The sequence below is a fragment of the Phacochoerus africanus genome, chromosome 8, assembly GCF_016906955.1.
Source record: "Phacochoerus africanus isolate WHEZ1 chromosome 8, ROS_Pafr_v1, whole genome shotgun sequence".
Lineage (NCBI taxonomy): Eukaryota > Metazoa > Chordata > Mammalia > Artiodactyla > Suidae > Phacochoerus > Phacochoerus africanus.
In genome coordinates, this window is record NC_062551.1 from 53,765,205 (window position 1) to 53,786,088 (window position 20,884).

Genomic DNA, 20,884 nt, shown 5'->3' on the forward strand with positions numbered 1-20,884 from the left:
TGCAACGCATGGGACGATCAGCCACCCTCTCATCCTGCGCCCTCACCCCTAGAGCCCCCAACAGCTCCTTCATCCCACCTAACCCCATACTGGAACTCTTCCAGAACCCTCCACCCCATGCCCCCCTCTCCTGAGACCCTTGGCAACCCCTTTACCCTGCACCTTGGACTCTAACCACACCTTAATCCCTCTTGTCCATCAGCAGCCAAGCCCCAGGGTGGGCCTGGAACCTCCAGACGGCGGAGGCCAGCAGGCAGCACCCAGCATCCCTGCTCTGGGCCCCCAGGGCCCAGGCAGCAGAGCAGGCACCATGCACATCCCGGAAAGCCTCCAAGACCTGGCCGACAGCGAAGCTGTGCAGTTTCTCAAGAGGCCAAAGACGATCACACGGCTCTTTGCAGGGGTGAGGCCCTCCTGTGGCTCCCCACGGGTGACGGGGAACAGGAATTGTCCCCGCTCAGACCCAGTGTGGAGAGAGTGGGAGGGTGGGGAAGAAGGGTCAGATGGGGAAAGGAAGCAAAAGAGAGCTCATAACTGCAGTCACCTTCTCCTGAGCATCTACCTATACGCCCTGCGTTATCCTGAGCACTTATCAATTTTCCTGGGAAGCAACACCCTTCAAAGTGCGTGCTATGAGTCCCATTTTTGAGATAAGAAAACTGAGGATCAGAGACAGTTAAATTTTATAAGGCCATGCTGTCCTATGGGGTAGCCACAAACCACATGCGGCTATTCTAATCTAAACTAATTAAAATTGGGAGTTCCTGGGAGTTCCCATCGTGGCGCAGTGGTTAATGAATCCGACTAGGAACCATGAGGTTGCGGGTTCGATCCCTGGCCTTGCTCAGTGGGTGAAGGATCCGGCGTTGCCGTGAGCTGTGGTGTAGGTTGCAGACGTGGCTTGGATCCCGCGTTGCTGTGGCTGTGGTGTAGGCCGGAAGCTACAGCTCTGATTCAACCCCTAGCCTGGGAACTCCATATGCCACGAGAGCAGCCCTAGAAAAGGCAAAAAGACAAAAAAAATAAAAAATAAAAAAAAAATTGGGAGTTCCCTTTGTAGTTCAGTGAATTGTGAAACCAATTTGTATCCATGAGGACGTGGGTTCGATCCCTGGCCTCGCTCAGTGGGTTGAGGATCTGGTGTTGCCGTGACCTGTGGTGTAGGTCGCAGACACAGCTCGGATCTGGCGTTGCTGTGGCTGTGGTGTAGGCCGGCCACTGCAGCTCTGATTCGACCCCTGGCCTGGGAACTTCCATATGTCACAGGTGTGGCCCTGAAAAGCAAGGAAAAAAGGAAATAATCATTCCTCAGGCACAGTGGCCACATTTCAGGTGCCCACCAGCCACATGTGGCTGGTGGTTCTCATACTGGACAGTGAGGCCCTAGGACGTTTCCATCATGATGGACAGTTCCATGGGGCAGGTTGGCTAAGGTCACACAGTAAGAGGCAGGGATTCAAACTGAGGTCTGTGAGACACCAGAGCCCATTCATTTTCCGCCTTTCAGACAAGGGACCAGGAGGAGAGCCAGGGCCGGGGCCTCTGGGGGAAAGAGAAACATAGAGGTAGGAAGAGAATAAGAGTACATCATGGAGACCTAAATGCCACGGGGTGGAAGGTCACAGTGTGCCAGGCATGGTGCCAAAAAAGGGCTTAACCTGCATTTAGCTTCATCATTACCAAATCCCCAAAGAGTCAAGACACTTGGGGTCAAACCCTCATTCAACCCCGACTTTGCTGGCTGACTTGAGCCAATCGCTGCCCCTCTCTGGACCTTAGGATGTGAGGGGTTAGAGCTGTGACTCTAGGCTCTGTGCTGGCTGCCTCCATTGTGAGCCTTTGACAAAGTTGGAACTGAGGCCTAAGGAGACTTGATGGGGCATCAGGGGAGTGGGTGGGATGCCCTAGATTGAACCCAGGGTCCTGGAGTTCCCGCTGTGGCTCAGCAGGTTAAGAACCCGACTAGTATCCACGAGGACACGGGTTCCATCCCTGGCCTCACTGTGGGTCAAGGATCTGGCGTTGCCGTGAACTGTGGTGTAGGTCGCAGACTCGGCTCTGATCCCCTGTGCTGTGGCTGTGGTTGGGCTGGCATTGCAGCTCCAGTGAGACCCCTAGCCTGGGAATTTCCATATGCCGCATGTGCAGCCGTAAAGAGAAGGAAAAAAAAAAAAAAAAAAAAAAGAACCCAGGGTCCTAATCCAGAAGGCTCAGTCAGGCCTGGCTGAGAGTGCTGGTCAGGACCCAGGCCGACCCTGTGCAGTGACGTCCTCCCCTGTTTGCTGGGGTCGGCCCTGGCGTAAATATACACAGCACTGCCTTTAATTCCCAGAGGTGCCCCGCTTTCCTTGATAACTTCCCTGGTCACCCTCGGTCTGTGTGATCTTGGTCAAGTGAGTTGACTTCTCTGAACCTCCTGTGTGTAGCTGCGCCTGCTCTGCAGGAAAGACTGGTGAACATGAAGGTCCCTCCCCAGACTAGCTTGGGCCTGGCCAACCATCACTGAAATAGCAGTGATGGTTGGGGCGAATTTGCCATGGATGAGAGAGATGGGCTTGGGGGCCATAGGATGGTGGGGACTGGTGTCCATGGTCGTTTTCACCCAAGGGAAGCGGGAAATTATGAATTCCGATCCGGGTTCCGAATCTCTCGCGGGTGGTAGCTCTTCTGCCCCTCACCACGACCCTGCGACCTGGGCGTTATTACACCTGTTGGACCCAAGGGGAATCTGAGACTCAAGAGGCTGAATGACCTGCCCGAGGACATTACGCAGCTGCCGATGCGTGGGCCTCCACTGCTTCGGAAGGGAGGGTGGGTGGCCCTGGAGCAGGAGGCCCAACTGGTGTGGACCATGCGGGAAGCAGTGGGGGAAGGACCCGGAGGTTTCAGTCTCGGACTTTGCCTGCCGCCTCCAGCCTCCCTCCCGGCCCCGGTCCTCGGCTCCTCCTCGGTGGGAAGTCTCTGGGCAGTTGGTGCTCCTGTCCTTCTCACGGCCGCCTGCCAGCTGGTGCCTTAACTGATGAATCTTTGCTCCCTCCCTGGGGACAGGCCAGGAAGGGTGCGGAGGGAGGTTGGACGCCGGCTTCAGAGGGCTAGCGTCCCCTTGGCCCAGCCGAGCAACACCCACCCACACACCTTGCATCTCCAGTGCCCTGGGCTTGCGCTGCAGCCCAAGGTTTTCAGGGTCAGTGGCCCAGCAGCCTGAGAGGCCTGGAAGTCAGGAGGGCTGGGTTCTAATCCCCTCCCCCACAACCCTGAAAGGACACTTGCCCTCTCTGGCCATCGTGAGAAATTACCAGCAGGGCCAGGCCCCCACCTCTTCACAGCCCAGAGATAGGCTGGGAAACTGAGGCTGCGAGAGGCCAGCCATACGCCCAAGGCCACGCAGCTGCCCCTGTTGGACGCGCGTCTGGCTCTTTCCACTGCACCGCAATGGCTTTGATTTATCACCTGTGAAATGGCAATGAGTTAGTAACCTCGGCCAGGCGGGGCTGGCAGCGCAGGTAAAATGAATCCGGGCTCAAAAATGATCAATGGGCCTTCCTATCCTTGACCTGGCTCTGCCTCAGACCAGCAGGGCAAGACACTCCCCTTCTGCGGACTCAGCTCTTCAGCCCCAAAATGGGCATGGAGGTGAACGCTCTCTGCGTTAATCCCAGAGTCCTGGACAGAAAGAGAGACTAGTGATGATGAGGTGGAGGATTGCTATTATTTTTATTTTTATTTTTGCTTTTTTTAGGGCCGCACCCGAGGCATATGGAGGTTCCCAGGCTAGGGGCTGAATTGGAGCTACAGCTGCGGGCTTACACCACAGCCACAGCAACGCAGGATCCAAGCCACATCTGCGACCTACACCATGGCTCACAGCAACGCTAGATCCTTAACCCACTGAGCAAGGCCAGGGATTGAACCTGCGTCTTCTTGGATACTAATCAGGTTCGTTTTTGCTGCGCCACAACAGGAACTCCTATTTGTTCTTTTTATTCAGCGAAGGCAATTAAGGCAAAGGAGAGAGGAGGATGGAAGGACAGAGGCTGCATACGGAGTTCAGGGGTCAATCCTTTGCCTCCCCTGTCCCTAGCCTGAAGGGCAGGGCAAGATTAAAAAAAAAACAAGGGCCAAATTCATTCACTCTTCCAGCACATCTGCTGAGGTGCCGTCGGGTGCTGGGTGCTGGGCTACGTGCAGAGAAGGGTCCCACGTGGACCTGGTCCAGGAGGAGCTCAAATTCTTGTGAATTCTCTCCCTGTCTCCTCCCTCCCTCCTTTTCCCAACACCATGACATCCGATCAATCACCAAGTCCAATTTTACATTCTAAATGTCGCCAGATTCCCCAGAGCTCCGGCCTCAGCCCTTCTGCCTCCCCCACCCTCCAAGTCCCCTCTTGGTGCGGCTCCCTTTCACCAGGAACCTGGAGATTTTCTCCAACTCCCGGTCTGACCCTGGCCGTCCTCTGCTCAGAAGTTTTCCATGCGTAAAATTAAGCCCAAGTTAGAAATTTAACTCTTCCCATGGCACCCCAAATCCAGGTTCCTCAGCCTGGTGTTCAAGGTCTCTGGCTCCCCCCACCCCTGTTTCCAGCCTCACTTCACACCCGATCCCTCAGATGTCTCTGTAGCCCCTGAAGTAGCTTCAATCCGCAGCATCTGGGTTTTGCACACATGGTTCGCCCTGCCTGGAATGCCCTCCCTCCTGCCTGCCTGCCTGCCAAATTCCTCATTCTTTTTTTAAGGGCCGCCGCACCTGTAGCATATGGAAGTTTCTAGGCTAGGGGTCAAATCAGAGCTGCAGCTGATAGCCTACGCCACAGCCACAGCAACTGGGGACCCGAGTCTGTGGCCAGGTCTGTGAACTACACCACAGTTCATGGCAAGGCTGGATCAGTAACCCACTGAGTGAGGCCAGGGATCGAGCTCACATCTTCATGGATACCAGTCGGGTTCTTAACCCCCTGAGCCACAACGGGAACTCCAATCCTCATTTTTTTTTTTTTTTTTAAGGCCATACCCCTGGCATATGGAGGTTCCCAGGCTAGGGTTGAATCGGGGCTATAGTCACTGGCCTATACCACAGTCACAGCAATGAAAGATCTGAGCTGTGTCTGCGACCTACAGCACAACTCACAGCAACACCAGATCCTTAACACACTGATCAAGGCCAGGGATCGAACCTGCCTCTTCTTGGATACTAGTCAGATTTGTTTCCGCTCAGCCATGACGGGAACGCCCCAATTCTTTTTTCACAATGGAGAGGAAAGAGCTGGGTAGGGAGGAGAGGCAGAAGTTGCAGTCTGAGGGAAGGACTTGGAAGCAGAGAGAATCAGCAGGACTGCGCTGCCTTGGTGTGTGCCGGGCGCTGTGCAATAAGCCTTTCCTCCTGGTACTTGTGTTTGGTGGAGGGCACCTGTTTGGGGTGGCAGAAGGGGCTTGTGAGCGAGGCAGGGGTGACTGGGGTGAGCTGAGGGGCTGGGACTCTGTCCTGGGGGTGCTGGGGAGCCACGGGGTGGGAGGCTGGGAGCTGTGGGGGGGGCAGAGTGTGGAAAGACACCTCGGGGGGGGCCATGTGGGGGGACTCAGACTGAGGGACTGAGCTTTGGAGGCAGGGAGGCCAGGGAGGAGGCTGGGACCAGGGCCCGGGGGTGAGGTTGGGGCAGATGGGCCTGAGCTCGGCTGGAGAAGCGGGGCTGAGGGGCTTGGAGGCTCTGAGGATGGGACAGGGAGGGAGGGGCCGGAACAGCCCCATGGATGGGGACCCCAGCGGGTGAGTGGGTCAGGTCTGGCCCCTGGGACCACCGCCGCCCCCCCCTGCACCCACAGGTCTTCTCCCTCATCGTCTTCTCGTCCCTGCTGACTGACGGCTACCAGAACAAGACCAACTCTTCGCAGCTGCACTGCGTTCTCAACAGCAACCACTCGGCCTGCAGCTTCGCGGTGGGAGCCGGCCTCCTGGCCTTCCTCAGCTGCCTGGCCTTCCTGGCCCTGGACGCCCACGAGAGCCGCCTGGCCAGCAGCCGCTTCAAGACGGCCTTCCAGCTCTTGGACTTCATCCTGGCTAGTGAGCCCCACCCCCACCCCTGGCGTCACCCACCCAGAGCTGCCCCCGAATCCAGCTCCCAGTCTGCACCCCCCACCCCCGCTCTCCGGGGCCCCCAGCCTAATTTCTGACGTTGGCTTTCTGCCCAGCTTTTTCCTCCAAAAAGCCAGCTTCTTCCTCCTGTTCACCACCCCTTTAGAAAAGCCAGCAGTGGCAGGAGGTAGGGTGCAGAGCGTGGAGCCAGACTGACCTGGATTGCAGTCTCACCTTGGCACCCCTCGCTGTGTGGGCTCGGGTGGGTCGCCTCCCCTCTCTGAGCTGCCGTAGAAGCCAGGATGCGTGAGACCCCTGCCTCCAGGGTTTTCCTGAGGATGAAATGAGAGGACGGCTGCAGCAATGGTGACATTTATGGGACATGTCCCACGGGTCAGGCCGGGAGTCAAGGGCTCCACATGCTGGGTCTCATTTCTTTCTCAGAACCACCTGCAGAGGTAAGTGCTAGTCAGACTCCCATTTCACAGAGGAGGAAACTGAGGCTTAAGGAAGCTGTGTAATGGGGCATACGGCTGCCCAGCTCCGGATGCAGGCTTCCCAGCAAAGCCCAGCCTCCTAACCAATGTCCAGCACCGTAGAAAGAGCCTGGCACACAGTAAGTGCTCAATAAATGCACGTGCGTTTTCCTCAGGCCCCAGGCTTCTTCTGCTCCTCTTCTGCACCTGCCCAGACCCAGCATCTCAGGCCTGGGAGGGCCCCTAAAGGTCACAGGTCCAGCGCCACCCAGGAGACCAAGAGAATGTTCCCTGAGGGTGGGAATGCTCTGGACCTGGGCTTCCCGATTCGGGAGCCACCTGCCACATGTGGCCGCTGAGCACTTGAAGTGGGGCCAGTGCGATCTAGGGGTGGGGTTATTTTTAAAATTCTGTTTTAATTGATTGAAACATTGAATTGATTGAGACATAAAAAGCTGCCAGTGCCCCCCTTCCCCCCAACCCCTTGGGGACAGTGCAGCTCCACCCCGGGGTGTGTTTTGTGGAGGGCTGGGAGGGAGAGACCACAGGGAGACCCCAGCCGCCCTTGCTGAGTTTTTCTCCCCCTCCCCTCTTCTCCCCACCCCACCCGGGGGGACCCCCCAGTCCTCTGGGCAGGCATCTGGTTCGTGGGATTCTGCTTCCTGGCCAACCAGTGGCAGCATTCGCCATCCAGACACTTCCTCCTGGGGAGCAGCAGCGCCAAGGCCGCCATCACCTTCTCTTTCTTCTCTGTCCCCCTCTGGGTGAGGATGAGCCCCTCCCTGGGCACCCTCTGCTGGGCGAGGGGTAAGAGGACTAGAACCTTCCAGCTGCCCTGGGCCTCTGAGAATCCCTTCTGTGACTCTGGGCAAAAGGGGAAGAAGGCGATCCTTGCTCCCTGCTTTGGGCAACACGCTGGTGACCAGTCCCTCCCCAGCCCCGGCCCCTCTCTCCCCCCCGCCACCGGGCAGCCTGCAGCTCGTCCTCCTCCACCTGCAGATATTCCAGGCCTACCTGGCCCTCCAGGACCTCCGAAGTGACGCTCCAGTCCCCTACAAGCGCTCCCTGGACGAGGGCGGCGTGGTGCTGACCTCCCTCTCCCCGCCGGCCGCCGCCAGCCCCGTCAACGCGGCCCCCGCCGGCCCCCACAGCCTGAGCTACGGCAGCGCCGCCCTGAGCCCGTACGTGAGCGCGCCCAAGGCCCCCCGCCTGGCCATGATGCCCGACAGCTAGCCACCTCCTCCTGGTCAGTAAAGAGAACCCTCCCTCCAGAGGGGTTTCTGAGAACAGCCCTCTGTCCTTCTCCTGTCTCTTCCTTGCTGGGCCTTGAGTGGCCAGGGCTGGGGGCCCTCCTACAGGGTCTCCTCAGGGGTATCTGCTCAGGGTCACATTTCCCTGCCACCTCCCTGACTCCCCGTCCAGTGCCCCCTGGAGAGCGGCAGAGTAGCGGGGTGACCGGAGGGCCCTCTGTTCCTCGTCCTGGCCATGGGAGGGGGCTCGAGGCACCCCGCTGCGCGGCTGAAGAAGCTCAAGTTCAGAGAGAAGATGCTTCTGCCCGTGGGGAGGGCGGTAAGGAAAATCAGGGCCAACCCTGGCACTGCCCTGTCACTGAGCCAGGGGCCACGCCCTTGAACTCACCCCAGCTCACAATCGTGCTGCATGAGGAACAGGGGACGGCAAGTCCGTGGCCGAGAGCAGGGGAGATCCTTGTCTTAAATATTTGAAAGACTGTCCTAGGGGAAAAGGAAAGGATTTTATTCCAGAAGCCCCGCAACTAATCAGAGCTCATGCCCAAGCCAAAACGCTCCTGCCTGCGGGGACTGAGCCTGAGGAACTCCAGTGGATGAGGCACCCCTGAAGGGAGTGGGGGGGCTGTGTCTGGGAAGGGGCAGCGGTCACTCAGCACCCAGCACTGAGCACTCAGCCCCGCGGCCTGGGGTGTCTAGAGCAGCACTGTCCAATAGAAATACAATTCAAGGAGTTCCCATTGTGGCTCAACGGTAACCAACCCAACTAGGATCCATGAGGCTGCGGATTTGATTCCTGGCCTCGCTCAGTGGGTTAAGGATCTGGCGTTGCTGTGAGCAGTGGGGCAGGTGGCAGACGCAGTTCGGATCTGGGGTTGCTGTGGCTGTGGTGTAGGCTGGGGGCTACAGCTCTGATTAGACCCCTAGCTTGGGAGCTTTCATATGCTGCAGATGTGGCCCTGAAAAGACCAAAAAAAAAAAAAAAAAAACAAACCCTCCAAAAGCTTACAAGGGCCAGTCTGGGAAATGGAAGTGAAGAAAAAGGGCCAGGTGTGAAGCCAGTCTGGAGGGAACCATGGACGCTGTCTGACTTTCCTTTGAACTTCACAAAACAAAAACAAAAAAGGACAGCGTGAGCCCCATCCTCGATGCTAACAACGTGCAGCCAAGTGTGGGCGGGTGGGGCAGCCCGCGGCCTGCCATTCACACCAGCCACCTGCTGCTGCCCAGCAATGAGGGCCCGGCATGGTCAGACGGACGGGTTCTTTGTTTCTGTTTCAAGAGAAGCTAGAAATTCCAATTTTTAATGTGAAAATCTGGTTTTTAAAGGCTAGCAACCAATAACCCCCCTTTTTAGAAAACATAAGGGGTTCAACAAAATCCAAAATGATAGGGGACAGGGATGTCCCTTGGTGATGCCTAATCACAGGCTCCAGAGGGTCCTCTGCAACCCTGAGATTAGGAAGAATTGTTAGGGAAGTTCTGTGCCAAGATAAGAAGAATCTTCAAGATTTTTTTTTTTTTGGTCTCCAAAACCTCTTCCTGGCTGGAGTCATGAGGCATCAGGGTGCAGCTTGGAGAGACTCAGGAAGCTCAGTTTCTCAACTTCGGGCCCCTCCCAGGCTGGGGTGGCCTGCAGGGCAGGGGACCAGACAAGGCAGAAGCAGAGAGAAGGAGTCGGGCGCGGGGGAGGTACCCCACAAACACCAGAGAGAGGGCAAGTAGCAAAAGCGAGGCATCCTTTTCCTCAGTTTATTTCAAGAGAACAAAGAATCAACCATCAATTCTGTACAAAAACGTGGCTGTAGGAGCCACCATGACCCTTGGGCCAGCCCGCCCCCCCCAAAAAAATTGCCAAAAAACACGAGAGCAAGACCGAAACCCCCCAAACTCTGGAAAAAAAATTATAAAGAATATCGGGGAAGGTCTTGCCTCCCCTCCTCCCCCTCCCCAATGCAGAAGTTGGGGGGTGGCACGGAGAATGGGGGGCTGTCTTGGTGGCCATGGTGGGAGGCCAGGCAGGTGGCTGTGTTTAAAAATTAGCAGATTTAGTGTTTGGCAACTGGGGGGGCTGAGGGGGCAGTTCAGATCTGGAAGGAAACCAGGGGCTTGAGGGGAGGATAAAGACCCCACCCCGCCCCACAGGACACTCGAAAATGGTTTATAAAAATCGGGGCCAGAGAGTAGAAGAGAAAGAAGTCATCAGAATCAAAAACTAAAGAGTGGAAAGATTTTTTTTTTCTTCTCTAAAAGGCAAAAAACTACAAACAGCCCAGGTCCTGAGCTCCCCAAGACTTGGGTCCTCCACCGCCCCCCTGAAACCCGGCAGGAGGGGGGCCGAGGAGGGGGGTGAGGTTGGTTCTTAAAAAAGTCACTCCTGGATAGGAAGGCTCTTCATCTTTCGCCGCCTTCCACAGCCTCTCGCCGCTGGCTGCCCTGGAGAGGGATGGCGAGGACCAGGGCTACGCGGGCAAACTCAGCTTCTTCCCCTTTAGGACTGTGAGGAGAGAAAGGGGGTGCGTGGCAGGCATGACCATAGGGCCCTCCCCCCGCCCTGCAGAAGGGGTGGCCTCCCAGCCCCGCCCACAGCTGGATAGAGATGCAGGAGGAGCAGCCCCAGGACCCTGGAGCGCGGGAGGCGGAGCAGCCCAAATGACTGAGGGGCGGGGCCGGGACGGTGTCGCGCTGCGGAGCCCGAGGGGGCCCCAGGTCTCCCCACCCTGGCTGCTCCTCTGTCAGCCCAGAAGGACTCTGGGGGCTGGAAGCCCTGGATCTTGGAGGGCACTGGGGTCAGAGGGTCTGGAGGGACTGGCTGGGCAGGATCGCCCCCTCCATCCTCCCAGCCTTAATCCCCAGGGGGCAGGGCTGCTTCCAGGCCTCTGCCTTCCTGCACCCTCTTCCCTTCACATGGACTGACTCCAGATTTCAAAGGTCTTTGCTTCGGAGTTCCCGTCATGACTCAGCAGAAATGAATCTGACTAGCATCCATGAGGATGCAGGTTCGATCCCTGGCCTCGCTCAGCAGATTAAGGATCTGGTGTTGCCGTGAGCTGTGGTGTAGGTCGGCAGCTGTAGCTCTGATTTGACCCCCTAGCCTGGGAACCTCCATGTGCCACAGGTACGGCCCAAGAAAAGCAGATGCGGCCTCAGTCATCATGTCCTCCAAGAGGCCTCCCCCAACCAGTAAGGCCCGCAGCCCTCACAACTGTTCACCAACACAGCCCTGGTTTCTCTCTGCCATTGGCCTTCTCGCTGCTGGCAATCAGCTCTCTGTGCTTGTTCACTCACTGTTTCCCCCCGACGAGAAGCCGGAGGGAAGTGGAGGGCCCCATCCATCTCCCACCCTGCGGTTGCATTCCCAGAGCCTGGTCCTGGCCAAGGACATGGACAGTGCTCGATACATGCGTTGGTTGAATAAATGAATGAGTGAGTGAATGAATGAATGAATGGATCTTAGGGGGCCTGAGTCCCTGAGGCTGAGGACTAAGACCAATCAGCAGAGAGGAGGCCCTCCCTTCCCTGAGCAGTGCTGGGCTGGGGAGACGGGAATTCTGGGTCTCTTGTGGGTGTGAGAGTGAAACACTATGGATCTGAAACCTCAGGGCAAGAGGAGGGCTTAGGCCAAATTCCAGGAGAGGAAGTGTCAGAGGTCACCCCTGCCCTGCTCCTTGTCCCATCTTCCCTCGAGGAATAAGGGGCTGGGGAGATGGAGCTGGGGCCCCAGGGAGAGCAGGAGCTGCAGAAGGAGCAGACCCCCTTCCAGCTGCCCCCCCCAGGCTGACTACCTTTGGTAATGTAGAGGTAGAAGAAGTCGCAGTAGAGGACCGTCTGGACCAGGCCCGCCACGATGGCGATGAGGTCGAAGAAGCCCTCGAAGTGGTAGCGCCAGATCCAGTTGAAGAGATAGAGCGTGCGGTAGACGCCCAGCGCAAACAAGTAGTGGCTGGTGATGGTCTCTGCCTCGCCCGTCTTGCTCACCATGAACAGCTGCGGCAGGATGGCCACCGACTCCAGGTAGATGGAGAAGGTCCAGAGGATCTGCGGGGAGGCCGGCGTGGGAGCAGAGGGCGGGACAAGGCGGGAGGGGCCAGGATGGGAGAGAAGGGGGAGGATGGCCGGCGTTGTGGTCACAGGTGCAGGGGTGTTGCAGCAAAGATAACGGGTAAGAGGTGCCCCTCGGGCCCAGACACTGCGCTTCCCACGCAACATGCATTCTCTCCTTTAATCCTCCCAGTGACCCCCTGAGAAGGTACTATTATTAGCATCCCCTTCTACAGATGAGGAAACTGAGGCCCAGAAAGGGTGAAAGACTTCCCCAGGACCAGGTGGCTAGTAAGCGGCAGAGCTGGGATTTGAAGCAAGAGTTCAAGTTTGGAGCCGGCATTTGTGAACATTTGCAATGACGCCTCTCCTAAGGGTGGACCGGGTCGGGATCTTGGCTCTGAGACTTCCCTTCTAGGAGACCTTGGGCAAGAGACCCAGATTCTCAGAGCCTCTGCTTTCTCATCTCTAAAATGGGGAGTTCCCTGGTGGCTCAGTGGGTAAGGATCCAGCATCATCACTGCTGTGGCTCAGGTCACTGCTGTGGGAATGGGTTTGATCCCTGGCCTGGGAACATCCACATGCTGAGGGAACGGCCAAAAAAATAACATGACATAACACAATATAACGATGATTTTCCTGCCCTGAGAGGGGCAACATTCAATGTGCAGTCTTTAGAGACATAAATCGGACTGTGTAACTCCGTGACTTAAAAGCCTCCAGTGATTACTTCTCACATCCAAAATAAAATCCAAATTCCTAACCTTGGCCTGCAAGGCCCTCCTTGATCCAGTTTCATCTCCCGATCCCCCGCCTCACTCTCCTGGCCATAGCTACCCAGGCCTTCTAGCTGTTCCTCTGACATGCCATGCTCCTTCCTTCCCCAGGGCCTTTGCACTCACTGTTCCTTCAGTTCTTCCCTCAGCTGGTCACATTCTGCCTCTTCCACCTCCTTCCAACCTTGGCTCCTCCTGAGAGAGGTCCTCCCTGACCGTCCTCCCCCCAGGACCATTCCATCGCCTGTCTCATCCTCTTCCTGACAGTTGTAACCAGAAGGTGAGCACCACAAGGCCCAGGACCCTACATCTTGGGCACCCCGTGGTCCCAGCACCTGGCACAGTGCTGAATGCATGCATGAGGGAACTGGAGCCAGGTCCCCGAGTGCTTGTCACAGGCTACCCTTTGGGGACCAGTGATAATCATCATTCGTGAGCAGGACAGGGTGCCACAGCAGGGAGAAGAAGAGATGGCAGACATCTGTCAGCCCCTTTTCAGTTTTCAGCTCCCCGAAAGTCCCACCTGGTGACTTGCTGTCTCTTGACCCACTGAAACCTCCCCTCAGACAAGGCCGGCCGGCAGCTGTGCTTCCTGCTCAGTTGTTTGGGGGTTGGGCAGGGGGAACCATCAGGACGGCTTCATATAAACTCACACTATGGAGCGTTTCTTACACCCAAGGCAGTGCTCGATGCAAAGCCTATCAGCTGGCTTATGCCCTAACCCTGCGAAGCAAGCCTTAGTGTCATCCCCCTTCTACAGATGAGCAGACCGAGGCCTCTGGGGATAGGTAACTCGGCCAAGGCCACACAGCTAAGATGTGGGTAGAAACGGATTCCTACCCCAGAATCTGCAGCTGCACTTCAGGGCTTGTTCCCATAACCGCCCAGAATCTGCAAGCGAGGTTCTTAGTAAATCAGGTTAGTTGAGGCTCTCGGGAAACATAGCCTTAAACTGACCATTTCCCATTGTTGGCCTTGGGGACCAGAATCAGGCAAAAGAGGAGATAGAAGGGCTGCTGCATTTCACTTTATCTATTTGCGAGGTCTGAGTTTTTCAAAGAATCATTTCCTTCTATGATTAAAAAGTAATTTTTAGCATGCACCCCTTAAGAGCACCTGTTAAGAGCTCCCACTGTGGCTCAGCAGTAACGAACCCAACTAGTATCCAGGAGGATGCAGGTTCAATCCCTGGCCTCACTCAGTGGGTTAAGGATCCAGAGAGCTGACCTGTGGTGAAGGTCGCAGACGCGGCTTGCATCTGGCGTGGCTGTGGCTACGGCTGTGGTGTAGGCCGGCAGCTGCAGCTCTGATTGGACCCCTAGCCTGGGAACCTCCATAGGCTGAAGGTGTGGCCCTAAGGAGCCAAAAAAAAAAAAAAAAGAAAGAAAGAAAGGGAAAAAAGAGCACTCATTCAAGCAGGCAGGCCTGGATTTATATCCTGCAAGGTCTCCCCTCTGGGTCTTGCCTCCAAGAGTCAGCAATGAGGATGCCTGCTTCCCCAGGTGGCTGAGGGGTCAGACGGGATGAGGATGGATTTGGAATGGCCAGCACGGAGGCAGACACAGTTGGTGCCTACACTTCACCCAAGTGACTTCGCCCCTCTGAACAAGGAAACCATGCAAGCTGGAGTCAAGAGACCTGGGTTCTGGTTCAGCCTCCTCCACCTGGAGCAAGCCCCACTGCCTCCCCTCAGCCTCAGTTTCCTCATCTGCAAAATGGGCCCAGCTCAGGTGAGTGTTCCATGCAAGCTGGTGATGATGGTGTTTGCAAAGTCCAGGCCCTGCAGCCAAGCCTGGGGTTCCCATCATGGTCCAGGATAGCCTCCCTCTGACAATTCTAGGACCCAGGGCCCAAAGTCACCCTCGGTCAGGTTTGTCTGAACTGCTGGGTGCTTTTAGAAATAGATTTGGAATCTGTAGCCAAAATTGTAAAGTGAGATCTCCCAGGAAAACTGGGTTGTGGCTCCTGCTGAAAACATCAGCACGTCTGGCCACTCAGGCCAGCTTCTTCTTTTTTTTTTTTTTCTTTTTGTCTTTTTGCTATTTCTTGGGCCGCTCCCGCGGCATGTGGAGGTTCCCAGGCTAGGGGTTGAATTGGAGCTGCAGCCTCCAGCCTACGCCAGTGCCACAGCAACGCGGGATCCAAGCCGAGTCTGCAACCTACACCACAGCTCACGGCAACGCCAGATCATTAACCCACTGAGCAAGGGCAGGGACCGAACCCGCAACCTCATGGTTCCTAGTCAGATTCGTTAACCACTGCGCCACGACGGGAACTCCAGGGCCAGCTTCTTACAAGGCAGGAGTGGTCCTGGTGAGGAAAGACTGCTCTGAATCTGATCCTGCCGGGCCCTAGGAGGCAGGCGACTGAAGACTTAGCACAGGTATGGAGTTCCCATTGTGGTGCAGAAGAAACGAATCCAACTAGGAACCATGAGGTTGTGGGTTCGATTCCTGGCCTCGCTTAGTGGGTTGAGGATCCAGCACTGCTGTGAGCTGTGATGTAGGTCGCAGACATGGCTTGGATCTGGTGTGGCTGTGGCTGTGACCAAGGCTGGCAGCTGTAGCTCTGATTGGACCCCTAGCCTGGGAACCTCCATATGCTGCGGGTGCGGTCCTAAAAAGACAAAAAAAAAAAAAAAAAAAGGACTTAGCACAGGCCCTTTCAAAATACCTCCCAGGAATCTGTACAGGTCCCATCAAAATGCCATGTGATAAAAACCATGACAACCAACGTTAGGAGTTAAAGTATCACGTGGCCCTAAACGCAGCAGACATTCAACAAACATGGGCGGCACTTCCTACCAGACACTGTGCTTTACCAATAGTAACCCCTCATTAGAACCTACAGAGGAGCAATTTACTATCCCCATTTTACAGATGAGGAAACTGAGGCACAGAGAAATTACATGACTTGCCCAAAGTCCCACAGCTGTTAAGTGGGCTTCAAATCCTGGCTCCCCGATTCTACAATCCAACCATTAGGCAAGGCCATCTAATCTCAGTAAATCCTCACGATGACCCAATCTCGACTTAACAAATAGGGAAACTGAGGCATGGAGTGGTCAGGTCCCATGCCCAAGGTCCTGCTAATAAAAAGGAACTGATCTGGGATCCAAATCCAAGGAGCCACCCCACCCCCAAGCCCCTGTTCTCAACTTCTGAGCTATTCATTAGGCCAATGGCCTTGGAAGAGTCATTTTGACTCCCTAAGCCTCGGTTTCCTCATCTATAAAGTGGGGCTGCTGGGAAAAGGAATGGGTTAATGTATGTGACATGCCCAGAGCAGCGTCTGGCACATAGTAAGCGCTGCTGCTGATACATCACTCTCATCGGACTCCAGAGCCTGTGTTTTGAACTTTATGTCCCAAAAGAAGGAAGTTTGAGCAGATCCTGCAGAAAGAAGCCTCTGAGTGGGTCCACTGTCAATAGCCATTTTTCCCACAGCCCACCCCACCACCGCAGGCACCCTACAGGTGGCCTACCTCTAGAGGGGTAAAGTCATGGTTGACCAAGAATGCCAGGATGGCCGTGGGAACAACAAGGAACTCCACCCGGAATGTGTCATGGTTCCCATCATAAGTGGCTTTGAACTTGCTGTAAATCATCCAGACTGTGGTGAAAGAGCAGGCAATGTAGACCACCTGTCGAGAGGGGGGTTGAGGAGGGAGCATTAGCTCAACGCACAGGACGCGAGCCCCCAGGAGGCTTAGACCCAGGAGTCCGGACCCCCCAGCCCCTCCTCCCTCAGACCCAGGAGTTCTAGCCTCTGTCACTTCCTCCCGCCGACTCAGCAGTCTGGACTGCCAGCCCCTCCTCCCTTAGACCCAGTTCCAGCCTTGTCACCTCCATCCTCAGACTTGGCAGTCTGGACCCCCAGCCCCTCCTCTCTCAGGCCAGGAGCCCTAGCCCTCCGTTGCTTCCTCCCTCGGACTCAGCAGTCTGGGACCCACGTTCTCCCCTCCCTCCGACCCTCCCCTGGCTCCCCGCCTCAGAAAGGCCCAGCAGGAGGGCCAGAGCCTCACCTTCATGCACGTGTTGTAGAGGGAGATGTAGTTGGTGAAGAGGTCCAGGTATCGGGCAGTGAACACCACGGCAAACAGGACCTGGCTCTTCCCCGAAATCCCTGTGGTTCAGAGAGACGGGGGTGCGGGGAGGCTGGAGGTGGGCTGCACAGGCCATAAACCAAAGCCCAGAGCCCTGGATGAGCCCAGAGGCGGTTCTGGAGTGCAGCTGTCCCTGGAGGCCTCTCCAGCCGCCGCCTGAGCAGGGCCCTTTCCCACGGCCCACAGCCAGGGGGCAGCCCGGCCCCAAAGCTACTCCAGCCCGAGGCTCTGTCCCAGCCTAGGCCTCACCACTACCTCTGGCCCCCTCAGGGTCCTCCCACAGTCCAGACCTCAGATGGGGCCTCCGGAGGGCCCCACTTGTCCTCAGCTTTCCCGAACAGGTCGCCGATCTCCCGCTCTCTTTCTGGCGGCTACAGTCCACGTCACCAACTCCCAGCCACCTCCCTGCCTGCCACAGCTCCCTGTTCCCAGCCCTGGGAACTCCAAGGCCACCCAGATAGGGGCCAAGGGAAGCTGAATTGAGTTCCTGGAGCCACCCCCACCAAATTGGATGCACCCCCAGTCTGGAGAAAGAAGCTGACCCCCTGGTGACCCTGGACCTGGAAGGGGGATCCCCAGCAAGCAGTGGCGGGGAGGGACCCATCCCCCTTATGCCCCCAAACTCATCCCCGCGTCCTGGGATGTCCCCCTCACTCTGCCCCCCTTCTCCGGCCCCGGTGGGCGTCTCACCGGCACACGAGCGGGACTTCCAGATTTTGAGCAGTAGCAAGATGATGGCTAGGAGGTGGGAGAGGTCTCCCAGGAATCGGAAGAGATTCATGGTTGGGGGGATCTGGCAGGGCTGTGCTGGAGGGAGGCAGGCTGGCGGGGGGCTGCCCCCCGGGGCTGCTGTTCTGGCGGCTGGGCTGGGGGCCGGGAGAGGTGCCCTCGGGTGGGCTCGGCTCCGGGGAGGGGGCTCAGGGAGGGGGCGCCGAGGCCTGAGCTGGTGGCGGAGCTGGAGCTAGGAAGAGGGAGGAGGGCGGGAGGGGGAGGAGTCCGGGCGGGAGGCTCCGCCCCCGAGGGAGGGGTCCCGGCTCTCCGGCGCCCCCTACCCCGCTCCTCCCGCGTTGCAGAGTTGCGGCCGAAGGTACCCCCACCGCGGCCTCCTAGGAACTGGCGGGGTCGCTGGGATCTGAAATTCCCAAACCCGGCACCTGTTCCCCCAGGGAATCTGCGCCTCGGTGAAGGTCGCAGCCCAGCCGCCCAGTTTTTGTCCTTGACAGCGATTTGGGAGACAGGTCTCTGAGCTTTAAAAATCTGAGACACGGACACAGCGACTGGCCTTTCGCGGCCTTCCAGCTCCAATCCACCCAGGAGCCCAGGTCCCCAGCCCCTCCCTCCTCCGTCCCACTCAAGAGTTCAGCTCCCCTTCCTTGGGACGCAGGGTCCCACCCAACGATCTTGTGTCTCAAACATCCTAGAGCCAGAAATCCAGATGCACAATCCCTCCCTCCCTCTGGAACCCCCAAGTTCAGGCCCCCGATCTCTTCTTTTTCAGAAATGGAGCTTTTACTCCTGCTTTCCCAGACCGTGGGGTCAGTAGCCTATAGCCCTGCCTCCAGCTCCCCCTTCAGAATTGCCCTTCACAGGCGCACACTCACACTCTCAGGGGCCCAGGTGTCCCACGCTACACTCCACCCCAGCCCTTTATAGAAGCACTGGGCCTAACCTCTCCAGCAGGAGGGGCAGGAGCTGGGCAGCTGGTCTTGAGGGACCCGGGGGTGGGGGCAGGCTGTGTCTCGGAGGGGCCACACACTGCTTTCCTTCTGGATGTGTGCGTACCCACGGGCGATGGATGCCGGGTCCCTCAATAAAAGAAGAGCTATGGAGTATCCATTTGCTGGATGGATTGGGTGCCTGGGGTGACATCCACGAGTCTTGGACTTGTGGCCCCTGTGTGTGGTTTGTACTAGGGAGTCCATTTGTCTGAGCACCTAAAAGGGATTCAGGGCTGGAGGAGGGGCTTGGATTACCAGGTACCAGGGGAGAAGGGGGCCATGGGCTTAGACTCTTGGGTCTGAGGGAGGAGGGGTCCCAGGTTTCAGCGATGAGGAGACTGGGGGCCTGGACTCCTGAGTCCTGGGGGGAGGGGGACTCGAATTTCGGGGTCTGAGAGAGGAGGGGCCTGGGAGCCTGGACTCCTAGCTTCATGATGGAGACCTAGTTTCCAGGCCTGGACTTCTGGGGCAGCAGAAGCCAAAAGATGGGTCCTGGCGTGGCGGAGACCGAAGTCTGGGAACAGCCTCCTGCTTCGCAAGCCTCAGAGTGGAGAGGGGGCAGAGGGCGGCAGCCCCTGGGCCCTGGAGTCCGATCTGAATCTGATATCTCAGTGCCCAATCCTGAGTGCCTCCCTGCCCCCGCCTTCCCCCTCCCCCCCCCCCTTTTTGCAGCCCCTCACTCTCTAGTCCCAGGAAGAAGACAGAGGCTGGGAGCTTGGGGTGGGGGCGCACCCTCCTCCAGCCCTGGCAGGAGGAGGGGTCCCCAGGGAGGCCAAGAGGGGGGGCTGTGGGTCTCCCGGCAGGGGCGGACGGGGACTGAATGTTAATCGCAACCCGAGTGAGTGTGTGTGTGTGCGAGAACAGAGCGAGTGTGCGAGTCCCTCCCACTCCGGCTCCTCCAAGCGGTGGCCACCGCCAGCCACCCTCTGCCCGCAGCCTCGGCCACCGGTGCCCAGCTGGGGGTGTTGGCCTGGGTGGGTCCGCCCGGCCCCCAGGGGTCTCTCGTGCGTCTGCCATCTGCCCGGTGAGGATGTGTGTCCGGGTGTCTGGGGCTGGGCTGGTGGAGGGGGGGGTGTGTCTGTAAGGGCTGCAGCGGCGGCGGCGGTGGAGGGAGGGAGAGAAGGAGGGGCTGTCTGTCTGTCTCAACCCTGAGGCCCCCCCCCCCGCCGCCTACCTGCGTGTCTTGGACCCCTCAGTTTCCTCCCCCACCAGCCCCCCAAACCCGGATGGATGGTGTGTACCTGGGCTCTGTGCCTCCTGCCTGCGTCCGGCCAGGCGTCTGGCGTCCCCCGCTGCCTGTGTCCTCCAGTCTGTCCCAACAGCCCCTGACGGCAGTGGTAGCCCAGCCTCACCAGACCCCGCGCGCGCGCGCGCGCGCGTGTGTGTGTCCTTCCTCAAGCTCCGGGGGTGTTGGAGGGGGAATCCCAGGGAAGAGAGATGGTGCGTGTGTATGTATGTGTGTGTTTCTGCCTGTGTTTGAGAGTAGGGGTGCCTGGGGGGGGGGCGTCTGGAGGTGGCCAAGCGAGGAAAGGGCATCCCAGACAGGCAGTCCCCCGCCCCTCGCACAAACACACACACCAGCCACGGGCTTCAGAGGTGACCCAGACAGACAGACAGACAGACACAGACGCGGGGGGTGGGGGTGGGCTGAGGGCACCAAGGGGGGTGAGAATGAGCCAGGGAGAGGTGGGACTGGACTCTTGGACCGGGGGGAGGAGCCGGGGCTGAAGCGGCAGAGGGGGGCACCCCGGGTGGGCGGAGGGGGGATCCCCACGGGGTCGGGGCGGCGGGAGGACACCCCGACAGCCTCCGCAATGTCCGGGGCCCAACTTCCAGCGCAACATGTGTAGCTGCGTCCTCGCCTAGTCGGGGTGGCTGCAACCTTGGGGGACAGACAGGGCAGGACGGACCAAAGAAGAGAAGGGAGAGCCGGAGCCAGAGACAGGCAAGAGGTCCCCGCCGCCGCCGCTGCCGCCGCTGCCGCCGCCGCCCCAGGGCCTGCCCCGCCGGGCAGCTCCCTGAGCCCTCCGCTGAATCTTTGGGTCGCCGGACTCTGGTTCCATTCTTGGCCCCCCCGAAATCCCCCCACAGAACAGGGTCATGAAAAGGTAAGGCTGGTGTAGGGGATGCAGGGGTGGGGGCAGGAACGTGGACCCCTAGATCTAGGACAGGGAAAGTTGGCCAGGGGCCGCAGAGAAGGAGAGGGATTGGATGGGGGGGGGTCTCTTGGGGGGTCTCTGCCCTCTCCCTCTCCCCTTCCGAGCCCTTTGTCCCGAGTCTCCACACCTCGGATCTCCTAACCCCCCATTTCTGACACTCTGCCTTCTCTCCCCAGCCCCATACACCCAGCACCCCATCTCCCTCTCTGTCCCTTCATCTCTCCATCTCACCTTCCCTCTGCATCCCCCTGCCCGCATCAGCCTCCCCCCTCGGCCGGTCCTCCTCCCTCCTCCT

At 58.1% G+C, this 20,884-nt stretch overlaps 2 protein-coding genes and 1 long non-coding RNA gene across 3 annotated transcripts; 1 reads left to right on the plus strand and 2 right to left on the minus strand.

The window, feature by feature from the left end:
- Window positions 1-90: 90 nt before the first annotated feature.
- Window positions 91-7,853, plus strand: SYNGR4 (synaptogyrin 4). Its single transcript, XM_047789888.1, has 4 exons — window positions 91-403; window positions 5,818-6,055; window positions 7,168-7,307; window positions 7,543-7,853. Exons 1-4 carry the CDS (start codon window positions 311-313, stop codon window positions 7,774-7,776), a joined length of 705 nt encoding a protein of 234 aa, XP_047645844.1. The 5' UTR covers window positions 91-310; the 3' UTR covers window positions 7,777-7,853.
- Window positions 5,178-8,554, minus strand: LOC125132531 (uncharacterized). Its single transcript, XR_007136267.1, has 3 exons — window positions 8,182-8,554; window positions 6,302-6,399; window positions 5,178-5,404 (listed from the first exon to the last, which is right to left on the minus strand). It is a non-coding gene; the product is annotated as an uncharacterized LOC125132531 (long non-coding RNA).
- Window positions 8,555-9,512: 958 nt separating this feature from the next.
- Window positions 9,513-17,700, minus strand: KDELR1 (KDEL endoplasmic reticulum protein retention receptor 1). The gene is made up of 5 exons (XM_047789887.1): window positions 17,403-17,700; window positions 16,632-16,732; window positions 16,092-16,250; window positions 11,576-11,828; window positions 9,513-10,287 (listed from the first exon to the last, which is right to left on the minus strand). The coding sequence occupies exons 1-5, from the start codon at window positions 17,491-17,493 to the stop codon at window positions 10,253-10,255; spliced, it is 639 nt and encodes a 212-aa protein (XP_047645843.1). The 5' UTR covers window positions 17,494-17,700; the 3' UTR covers window positions 9,513-10,252.
- Between the last annotated feature and the right edge of the window lie 3,184 nt (window positions 17,701-20,884).

Bases quoted from the DNA above. Each gene is read 5' to 3' on its own strand.
- SYNGR4 (XM_047789888.1), top strand. From the start codon at position 311: ATGCACATCCCGGAAAGCCTCCAAGACCTGGCCGACAGCGAAGCTGTG. The intron at 404-5,817 runs GTGAGGCCCTCC...CTGCACCCACAG, and splicing joins TCACACGGCTCTTTGCAGGG to GTCTTCTCCCTCATCGTCTT. The intron at 7,308-7,542 runs GTGAGGATGAGC...CTCCACCTGCAG, and splicing joins TCTTCTCTGTCCCCCTCTGG to ATATTCCAGGCCTACCTGGC.
- KDELR1 (XM_047789887.1), bottom strand. From the start codon at position 17,493: ATGAATCTCTTCCGATTCCTGGGAGACCTCTCCCACCTCCTAGCCATC. The intron at 16,251-16,631 runs GTGAGGCTCTGG...CCCTCTCGACAG, and splicing joins TCTACAACACGTGCATGAAG to GTGGTCTACATTGCCTGCTC. The intron at 11,829-16,091 runs GTAGGCCACCTG...GCCTCCCCGCAG, and splicing joins ATGACTTTACCCCTCTAGAG to ATCCTCTGGACCTTCTCCAT.